General features: G+C 40.1%; 3 protein-coding genes across 6 annotated transcripts in view; 1 reads left to right on the top strand and 2 right to left on the bottom strand.

Annotated features, from left to right (window-relative positions):
* Nucleotides 1-10,108, bottom strand: part of LOC138633165 (transcription factor COE1-like) — a 147,608-nt gene that overhangs the window by 111,686 nt on the left and 25,814 nt on the right. The gene's annotated exons all lie outside the window — the stretch shown is intronic.
* ublcp1 (ubiquitin-like domain containing CTD phosphatase 1) lies at nucleotides 99-6,683 on the top strand. Of its 4 annotated transcripts, none has more exons than XM_069719005.1 (11): nucleotides 99-226; nucleotides 701-868; nucleotides 1,300-1,391; nucleotides 1,716-1,801; nucleotides 1,908-2,023; nucleotides 2,331-2,429; nucleotides 3,462-3,499; nucleotides 3,793-3,891; nucleotides 4,528-4,644; nucleotides 4,741-4,868; nucleotides 5,056-6,683. In XM_069719005.1, exons 2-11 carry the CDS (start codon nucleotides 715-717, stop codon nucleotides 5,081-5,083), a joined length of 957 nt encoding a protein of 318 aa, XP_069575106.1. In that variant the 5' UTR covers nucleotides 99-226; nucleotides 701-714; the 3' UTR covers nucleotides 5,084-6,683. The 4 variants fall into 4 exon arrangements, with proteins under 4 accessions (XP_069575106.1, XP_069575091.1, XP_069575099.1 ...); XM_069718990.1 differs by having other exon boundaries at nucleotides 559-868; XM_069718998.1 differs by having other exon boundaries at nucleotides 495-868.
* Nucleotides 7,183-10,107, bottom strand: il12bb (interleukin 12B, b). Its single transcript, XM_069722439.1, has 8 exons — nucleotides 10,011-10,107; nucleotides 9,795-9,896; nucleotides 9,442-9,624; nucleotides 8,500-8,605; nucleotides 8,180-8,349; nucleotides 7,805-7,965; nucleotides 7,580-7,698; nucleotides 7,183-7,428 (listed from the first exon to the last, which is right to left on the bottom strand). The coding sequence occupies exons 1-8, from the start codon at nucleotides 10,102-10,104 to the stop codon at nucleotides 7,404-7,406; spliced, it is 960 nt and encodes a 319-aa protein (XP_069578540.1). The 5' UTR covers nucleotides 10,105-10,107; the 3' UTR covers nucleotides 7,183-7,403.

Below are 10,108 nucleotides of genomic sequence, written 5' to 3'. Positions count from 1 at the left end.
CACTATCAAACGATTTTATGTGGAGGGATGGTTACTATGGTAACGTAGTTTTTTTTTTCTTTTTTTTTTTTCTACGTCACAACCGGAAAGAGTCAGGACGCCAGGAAGAGCAGAGCGTGTGCCTCTCGATGAATGAAACTGAACCGCAAACTTCATTCATTCATTCAACTTTTCGACGCAATTTGACGTGTTTTTATAAGCATTGCATGTTAGCTTGGGGTACCAGGTAAGAATATTCACACTGCGGATTTAAGTCAGCTAAATGTTTGCTGGTTACCGAGCGTGTTTACATTGCTGCTAGTCAGTGTTAGCGATCTCGTGCTAAAAATATCAACATCATGAACAGTCAAAGTGTCTGCTCTGATTTGGTGGCAATCGGCCGGTGTGTCTAAAAACAGCCAGCCAAAACAGCCCACGTTTAACAACAGTGATGGCGTTTTTTTTTCTGCTCTTTGTGTTTCATTGTTAGCTCCTTGTCTGTGTTTTGCCTCAAGCTACTGCCAGGTACAGTGTGGCATCCTGACACCTCTCCTGTTACTATTCCCCTCTCTTTGTTAGGTGTACGTGTGCATGTTTGTTACTGTTGCTGGAAATATTTGCTCAAAGGTGTGTGCACTTGTTTGTGCGTGTGCATACCTATCTTCAGCTGCAGCTGTGTGTGTGTGTGTGTGTGTGTGTGTGTGCGTGCGTGTGTGTGAAGAGCCTGTGTGAACCATGTCAGTATCAGTGATCATAAAGTGGGGAGGTCAGGAGTACTCGATCAGTTCTCTGTCTGAGGAGGACACAGTGATGGACCTCAAACAATCCATTAAGACCTTGACTGGGGTGCTGCCAGAGAGACAAAAACTACTGGGACTCAAGGTCAAAGGTGAGAGGGCACCACTGATCACAAGTCCTTATTTCCCAGGTCAAGCTATTGTAAATGAGGCCAAATGATAATTAAAACCAGGCGTATAGGACACTGGGATTTGATTTCCCTTTGTACCGCTGCATTGCTGTTCACCATATTTAAGAAATCCTCCTGAATTAAATAAACTTCTGTTCAAATAATTTCCTCCCTACATTTCCCCCAGGCTTTGGCAATGCTAATCGACGTTCATAATCAGCTAATGTTTTATATGTACAAACGTGTTCATCGCTCGCTCTGTTAACTGCTTTAGTGTCACTTTTCTGCACCTGTCTGCAGGCTAAGCGGTTTATAAATTACTTTATTGTATTTTGAAAAATATGTGGGAGTTTGAGCTTGATGGATCTCACTCTTCTCCTTCTGTTCCTTCTCTTTCTTATTCCTGTTTTCAGGTAAACCTGCAGAGGATGAGGTGAAGCTGGGCTCACTGAAACTGAAGCCAAACACTAAGATCATGATGATGGGCACGAGAGAGGAAAGCTTGGTACGGGGTGGAGTGACTATGACTGACGGTGTTTTTGCTCATTTAACTAGCTATATGCCTAATTTGCAAGTTTACCAAAAATGGTAATTATTGAAAGAGTAACCTGGGAATCAGGTTTCTCGTTGTTTCAGACTTTTAGTTACCGACTAGCTTTGCTCAACTGCTCAGTAAGTGGTTAGTTAGGTGATGATCCTGCTAGCTGTGGACTACAGTGTGTTTTAATTTGTGTGGGATCAAATATTGTCAACTAGCATATGTATGGTTTGCTCTCTGATGTCTTGGCTAATGTTGCACTTTAACTGTGAATGTGTTTTGTTTTTGAAGGAAGAGGTTTTAGCCCCTCCCCCAGAGAATGATGATGTTGTCAATGATTTTGACATCGAGGAGGAGGTCATTGAAGTGGAGAATAGGTCAGATATTTTTTTATGTGTCTTTTTTTATGTACCTGTATAGAAGTAAGATGGAGTTTGAGAACGATTGTGTCTTTGACAAATAAATGTTGTTTTACATCCTTAGAGAGGAGAACCTGGCTAAAATAGCCCGCAGAGTTAAAGACTATAAGGTAGAGGAACTGAACCCGCCCAGAGAAGGCAAGAGGCTCCTGGTACTGGATGTGGACTACACACTCTTTGGTGAGTTACACTGATACCAGCATGTGCCTCTGAATGTGACTAGGACACTTCTGACCAGGTGTAGCTCATTATATAACTGTACTTTTACTTTTACAACACAGAACATCACATCTGTGTTTAAAACTCCCTCTCAGCTGTTTCTTCTCTTCACATGGGTGCACGCACATTTACAGATTGATATAAAAGCTGTATTTGGCTTTTTCTTTAGCTGTTCTCAGAAGCAAAAGAAATGAAATGAAGCACTCTTTGTAAGCTTTTCATTTGCTTGTTTATCCTCAGACACTGTTTTGTTCCTGTGTGTGTTTAGATCACAAGTCATGCGCAGAGACAGGTCAGGAGCTGATGAGACCATACCTTCATGAATTTCTGACATCAGCATACGAGGACTACGATATTGTCATTTGGTGTATGTATCTACTCTACTCCGCCCCGCCCCTTTCTCATTCACAGTATTTCCAAATGTCTAGTTTCCAAATGAACCCCTAAAAGGCAGAAATATTTCCATATGGCACCTAAGTGGAAGAAAGATTCCCCAATGGCCACCCTCTGAATCCACTTTAAACTAGGAGGTTCCCATTTAACAATATGCAAAATGTCAGGGTGTAAGGAATTGGGCCTAAAATTGGAAAATCTGTTGGCATAGTTTTGAGTGGAGTAGTATGTGTTTTTTTTAAATGTCATCCCAAATGGCAACAATGTTCCCTCGTGGCGTGAAGTCATGAGGGTCCCCTGACTGAGGAAAAAGTCTGCAGGTCCACTCAAGATTTCTTTTTGAACATTTCTGCCACTCAAAGTCACATTTTGAAAAGCCTGGTTGCCCATTTAAAGAATTTCTGAATGACAAAATATCAGAAAATGACTAAATTTGTCCATTTGTGATCCTTTTTTGCATTCAGGTCACTCTACTAGAATTTTATCAATTGAAATTTTATAAAAAACTTTGGACTTCTTACAAATCACCGTGTCAGTGGCTCTTTGCTTTGGGCCAAATATTAGTGAAAATTGTTTTTACAAACATATATATACAGATTGAGAGCCACACGCAGTTTTGCACCATGTGTCTGTCTGCTTATATATCGGATAGTTTCGGTCAAAATAAACATCTGGCTCACTCGAAACATAAGGGCCTGGGTCTTCACATGCTGAACTAATGTTCTGAGGTCTGGCGGCAGCATCTCTAAAACTTCAGTTCACGTATCACAAAATGGTCCCAAATCTTTAAGATTTTGTTTCTGTTTGGGGAGTTGAAGATGTTTGTGCCCTGTACGTCAGGGGTTAATGATTCAAAATGTGATTCATATTGTGAAAAGAAAGGACAATGCAGGGAGGGGAGTTGTGTGTTTTTGGGTGTTTATTCTTTGTTTTTTGTTTTGATCCTTCACTTTATTGATGCAATTTTAATTCAGTTGATAAGTGTATGTGTACTTTATCTCATTAGCTGCTACAAGTATGAAGTGGATCGATGCCAAAATGAAAGCAAGTATTCCACATGTTTTTTGGCTTTAAAAGCGTAATTGTTTACCTTGTTTCCCCAGATTGTTTCTTTTATGATACCGTTCACTTTTTTGCCAAAAGGTGGCAGTGTTAATCAATTCACGCTGCAGTAGTTGAGTGTAAATGGGATCAGAAGATAACACTAATTTGTGTGTGTGTGTGTGTGTGTGTGTGTGTGTGTGTGTGTGTGTGTGTGTGTGTGTGTGTGTGTGTGTGTGTGTGTGTGTGTGTGTGTGTGTGTGTGTGTGTGTGTGTGTGTGTGTGTGTGTGTGTAGGAGCTGGGAGTAACAGACAACCCCAACTACAAGATTACGTTCATGTTGGACAGCGCAGCCATGATCACAGTACACACCCCAAAGAGAGGGGTTGTTGAGGTTGGTACAAACACACAGAATCACTGCTGTGGTAACACATGATATGACTGATGTGAACATATCTGTCACCAGTGAAATAAAGCATTTGTACTTAGAGTTAAGGCTTTTATTTTATGATAGAGTTCAACCGTTTTTTGTTTTTTTCATTTTCTTCGGATTTTGGATTGTGCCTTTTTTTGGCCTACAATTTTCACTACAGATTTACTGAGGCTTTAAACAAAATATATTGGATGTGTAGTGAGGATGAAACTAGAAAAACAGTAGTGTGTTGTCTTGTCTCCAAGATAACGTGATTTTTGACAACAGTATATAGTTATAAATACATGACGCCCAGTAACTGTCAGTTGCAAAGGCTTTTCCTGCATAATGTGAGAAGTGATATGAGTTTTGCATGCTTTACCTGTTTGTTTAAATTTTGGAGAGTCTCCCAAAACTCCAGGTGTGAGTTTTTGAGCATGTTTGGAAAATGATGTGGTGAAGTGTTAGTGTGGTGACGGATCAGTTTGAGAAACAGCCAAGTGCATGTACACATACAGGAATAACAAGTCCCTTCATGGTGGTCTTGGCGGTCGTTTGTTGCTTTTTGAGAAGGTGATCGTGCTGATTGTGTGCGTTTGATGGCACGCACCTCTCCAGGTGAAGCCTTTGGGTGTGATATGGGGGAAGTACGGAGAACTTTACAACAGGAAGAACACTATTATGTTTGATGACATCGGACGAAACTTCCTCATGAACCCACAAAACGGACTAAAGGTAGGCTGCGGCCATCGTCACCTCATTTTGACTTTCTTCTCTTCCTAATTGTTGTCATTATCTAATAGAAAATTACTCTGTGTGAATGTATGTTAGATCCGACCCTTTATGAAGGCCCATCTCAACAGAGAAAAGGACAGGGAACTGTATAAACTGGCTCAGTACCTCAAAGAAATTGCCAAGCTTGAGGACTTCAGCGGACTCAACCACAAACACTGGGAAAGGTAGGCACACATATGTTCAACAGTAATTTATAGCACCAGTTAGAACTGCCTTATAAAACAATACACGTTGCAAGATTACCCCTAGAGTTGGCGATGTACGGTATCGTACAACACACACACTGTCTCAAATTAATAATACATTTACCAGAATATTTCTGAAGTGTGTGCTTAACGTATGTTTGTGCAGGTACCTATCTAAGAGGCAGCACCACTGAGGAAGATCTGCTGTAATGACGAAGACTTGGGTTAGATCCAACCATCCCACCATTAAATTCTCTCTCACACACACACACACACACACACACACACACACACACACACACACACACACACACACACACACACACACACACACACACACACACACACACACACACACACACACACACACACTTGGCTATTACTAGAAGTTGCACTCAAACCCTACAGCTACCAACAGCAGGAAGCTCAGGACTGAGATGGGCTTCCCAGTTTATATATTTGCATGTTCTCCGCTTCTCCCCAGTGATTTTTTTTTTTTTTTTTTTTTCCTTCCAAAAAATTGTTGGCATTTACTACAATAACGATGGCAGTTGCAACCAGTCTGTAAAAATAGCCAGTTTGAGGTCAACCACCACATCATGAGGGGCAGTCAGGTGTCTAACATACATTCAGCTGCCTTAAAGGTTCTGAGATCTTTTACATCTGTTTGGTCTCCCAGACGGGTGACTTTTTTCACATAAAAATAATAAAATAGTTAACTTGATTGTCACTGAAAACATACTTTGCTGTGACTCTCCGCAACACCAAGCATTTCAAAAAAAAAAAAAAAACAGACACAAATATCCTTTCACCATGGTTGAGATCAATAAGTGGTGCCCTCCACCCCTGTAGGAAGCAGAAATGCGACATACTGTTTATGCTGAAGATATTGAGATTAACTTTTAAAAAGCCGATAAAAAAATCAACAGGTGGTTGACTGTATATCTTCAAAGGAAGAAAAATTGGAATGGCAGAATGTTTTGAGAGCAGCGGTCCAAATTCAAGTTGAATCTACGTCACCGAGCGTCGACAAAATGCCTGCAACCTAAATATGCAATAATCCCTGAAACTACTGTGAGATTAAAATCTGTTTAATCTGTTTTATAGCTAAAAGACTTTCGGCAAAGCAATATACAGTACTGTAGGGCATGTTTCGATGGAGAACAAAATCATAATTTGTTGTGCACACTGGCCTGCAGGTTGGATGATGGGATTAATTTATATATGGTACACACATAGATGGTCAGGTTTCCATGGGTGGATGGGTGTCTGTATTTTTGGCCAAAAATGTATTTGTGTTTTTCAGTGCATGTAATTGCTACATGCTAAATCTGCTATATCGCTGGTAGCAAACACGTGTAAAGGATCAGTATGCAAAGTCATTCATTTCTGTCTTTTTGGAAAATGCAAATGTTATTGAACAAAGTGAGGATGAGGGATGATGATGGAGATGCAATAGACAGCACGAAACGCTCACTAGGATTTTTGTTACTTATTTTAGTAGCTTTTGAAATGTGTCACCACTTATTGTCAACATTTATGTAAAGTTATGGATGAAGGAGGGGAAGTTTTGGCTGAAGCTGTAGGGGAAGTTGCGCCTCACTTCATGAGTACGTAGTACCTAAAGCTCATGGGAACATTAGGGATGTGATTTTAGGGATTTTGTCAGGCTGTCTCAGAAATTTGTTTTTTGTTTTTTTTCATTTCTTGAGATCTGCCTCTTTTGTGTTTTCTTCATCACATCCCTGACATCCTGGCTGTAAATATGACAATACAATTTTTTTTTGTACCAAACCTGCCTGTATTGTTCGTTTTTCCTTAAGTCATTCAAAATGAGCTACCAAATATTGACATCTTTTACAATTCTTACCATTTTCATACAATGGATTACCACTATTTAAAATAGATTTGAGATTTGTTTCAATTAAAGACCAGAAAGTACATTAGCTTATTATCCTCATCAATTTATTATGAAATGTTTAGAAAAGTTGGAATAACAATTCTCTAAGGATTGTTCTAAATAAGTTTAAAAAAAAAAAGGGCATGAAGGAAATAGTAATATTTTTTTACAATACAGTGAACCCTCGTTTTTCGCGGGGGTTACGTTCCAAATAGAAACCGTGATAGGCGAAATCCGTGAAGTAGTAACCTTTATTTTACAATTGAAATAGATAGAACTGGACATTAAATATATCTACGTTACATATAGTCGTAATGTGATTTCAATGCACGATGCAAATCCGTGAAGCAGCGAGACCGTGAAAGGTGAACCGCGTTATAGCGAGGGTTCACTGTACAATGAAGCTCCACTGAAAAAAACATGACAGATGAATAAATACTGTACACGTATACATTCATTCCCAAAGCACAACAACACTTTTTGTGCAACACTTTAAAAATTTGTGAAAACTTAAAAAAAAAAAAAGAAAAGAAAACAGCGAATTTAGGCTCATGCTTTTCTCCATTCTTCGTCTTTTCCTTCTTTTCCGGCTGCATACCAGTGACGGGAACTTATCAGATCACCTTGTGTTTGTCCACTCTGGAGAAAAGAAGAATAAGACAATAAGGATCAGATCAGTCAGAAGTTGGTATAATTTGGACAAAATAAATATTCTCACAGAAATCACATCCTCAGTAACAAAATCAGTCAAAGTAGTTCTTATTCACAGTGGTCAGAGTAATATACTCACATGTACTGACTCCACTGGCTCCACGGCCCGCTGGTGAACTTGTCTTTCGCCCGCACACAGAAGACAAACCTCTTGGTTTTGACATTGACCTCACACTTGGTTTCATCAGTGATGTTTTGCTGTACAAAAAAGGAGGTAGCATATTAGAGACAAATAAAACGTGGCTAAACTGGAAGCCATCAAAGGCATTTGAATCTGATGTGCAGCTTTGCATGAATTGATTACCATTATGTGCTCTTCACTGTTACAGGACTCTCCTTTGTGGAACGCCTTGACCTGGAATTGTAGGCCAAAGAAAGCACAGGGCTTCTCCCAAGACTCAGGGTAGTCCCAGCTGAACACCTTCCTGTCACTGGTCGTCAGGTTAGGGAGTTTTGCCGGTGTGACTAGATTGAGTGAGGAGGGAGGGGAATGAGGTCGAGAAACGCGAGTTAATATTTGCATCACAGATGGGTCAGATAAATCAGAAAAGTAATACAATAAGCCTTAAAATAAAATATTGTGTAGATTTTCTGACATATTTCCTCTGTGGTTTACATAAAAACAAATCACGACACCTGATTCTGTTTATGACACTGACATCAAGATGCAATGACATACCTATCTCTCTGAGGTAGAAAGACTTTGTGTAGGCCTCCAGAAGAGAGAAGCTGTGTATGTAAACGGTGACGGAGATGCTGTGTTGCTCCTCTTTGAATGGGCAGTCGGTATCCTGGCAGTGAATCCCTGACCCATCAGCATTCAGCTCACAGGGAATGTTTTCCATATAACTGAATTCAAGACAAAGTGGATGGTAAAATACAAACAACAGCAGCACACAGTGTAACTCTTCACCTTACAATGAACCTCATGTTTTTACTATGAGGGGGGTGGGGGGGTTCTGGCATATGCAGCCGATATACTCTTTTTTTTGTGCTCACCGTTCTGCCTTCACCAGGAGCACAGCAGCATTCGATCTGAACTGTGCTCTTGTCCAGGTGCAGTGGAAGGAGCCTTTATAGTTTGGTGCTGAGCAGTGGATGTGACCTGGAGGAACAGAAACTCCGTTAGTCCCTCCCTCTGTTTTGCTTCTATGCTCTGGTGAGCAGAGATTTGACGGTCTCGTGATTTATCTAAATGACGAGACCATCGTTTAATTTAAGGAAGAAAAAAACAAGATGGCCTTGCTCAAAACTTCAGAAAGAATGGTTCAGAGGTTTTTGCTAGTTCATCACTAGTTCTTGCAATTTCTGAGAGGGGTGAAAGGCTTATGAAAACAACTTTTAGAAGAACATTCTGTGTTTTTTCAGCAATGTGAGAGAGGAAATGCTTTTCCCTAAGAATGAAAATCCTTTTGGGCATTAGAACCAACAGGTTTGTAGTTTTTTTTCTTCTTTTTCTTTGAGAATCACAAGCACTTACAATGTCATGACAGGCGTAACATCAAGTCTGCTCAATGTGTCAACCTTGGTACGGTTTGTTTATGCCACAGCAATCATATCATCACCATACGCTCTTTTCCCTCCTTTACAACCTTTCTTGCAATTATTGTGTTATCTTGGTCTTTTTTTTTTCCACCTCTCTGCTTGATTCCTTTGATCCTTTTATCCAATTTCTGTTGTCTGCTTTTGAACCACAGTCTTCTACCTCTCTGTCTATTTTTCTCCCATCTCATATCCCTCTCCTGTCATCTTTCTTATCTCAGCTATTCAGTGACATCAGTCTTCTCCAAAGAAAGCCTCTTGCCAGGTTCAAATAAAACAAAAAATACAAATATGTATTTCTCTGTTTCTCTGTTTCTTTTCATCTTCTTTGTTCTTCTTCCCCTCTATTCTCACTTCTCTCTCTCTCTGTGACTCCACCCTCCCTCATTCTTATCTCACCTTCTTCAGGGGATTTTTCTTCCAGTATGACAGTCCTGTTATCTGGATCTAGTTGGATCATGATCACAGTGTGGTTGAGGTATTCTCCATTTGGACTGAGGTGACATGTGTAGTTCCCTCCAATCATCTCTTCCACCAGAACATTGACCTGGTTCCCCTGCAGAGATGGCTTCAGCTCCTCACCTGAGACAAGGACATGTTCAGTGTTACAGTGATGTCAGTGATTAGAAGTGTTATAAAAAAACAATTGAACCTTTTTAACATATGAAGCAACTTTATTCGTACTGTACTTAACATACTAGGTATTATTAGAAGTGCCAGCGGTCTAACAAATAGATTGTCTGATGTGTTACCATTTCGCTTCCAAAACACCGGCTGATTTTGATAAACTTCTCCACAGGTCAGAGGGACATCCACCTTTGTACCCTGAGCATCAGGCACCCTCAGGACCACAACTAGTTAAATCATGAACAAGAAACACACAGGCACTCATCAATATTTACTGAATGTGAGATGAACAAATACATTAAAAGTCAAATAATATTAAGTAGGGAGAAGGAGACACCAACCATTATCCATAAGGATCTCAATGTTTTCTTGGTGGCTGTCAGAGCTGGCGCAGCACAGTACAGCACACAGGGCCGCAAGGAACAATGAACGCATCTGT

The sequence above is a fragment of the Brachyistius frenatus genome, unplaced genomic scaffold (assembly GCF_029030835.1).
Source record: "Brachyistius frenatus isolate BFR_SWC_R1_liver_20210118 unplaced genomic scaffold, ASM2903083v1 Contig_5, whole genome shotgun sequence".
NCBI lineage: Eukaryota > Metazoa > Chordata > Actinopteri > Embiotocidae > Brachyistius > Brachyistius frenatus.
The sequence above is the reverse complement of the archived record's forward strand: the minus strand, read 5'-3'. Positions and strand labels throughout refer to the sequence as shown.

Excerpts from the sequence above, each read along its gene's own strand:
- ublcp1 (XM_069719005.1), top strand. The coding sequence starts at position 715 with ATGTCAGTATCAGTGATCATAAAGTGGGGAGGTCAGGAGTACTCGATC. Across the intron at positions 3,892-4,527 it reads CAAAGAGAGGGGTTGTTGAG|GTGAAGCCTTTGGGTGTGAT; the intron begins GTTGGTACAAAC and ends GCACCTCTCCAG. Across the intron at positions 4,645-4,740 it reads ACCCACAAAACGGACTAAAG|ATCCGACCCTTTATGAAGGC; the intron begins GTAGGCTGCGGC and ends AATGTATGTTAG.
- il12bb (XM_069722439.1), bottom strand. The coding sequence starts at position 10,104 with ATGCGTTCATTGTTCCTTGCGGCCCTGTGTGCTGTACTGTGCTGCGCC. Across the intron at positions 9,897-10,010 it reads TGAGATCCTTATGGATAATG|TTGTGGTCCTGAGGGTGCCT; the intron begins GTTGGTGTCTCC and ends TGATTTAACTAG. Across the intron at positions 8,350-8,499 it reads CTCCTGGTGAAGGCAGAACG|TTATATGGAAAACATTCCCT; the intron begins GTGAGCACAAAA and ends TCTTGAATTCAG.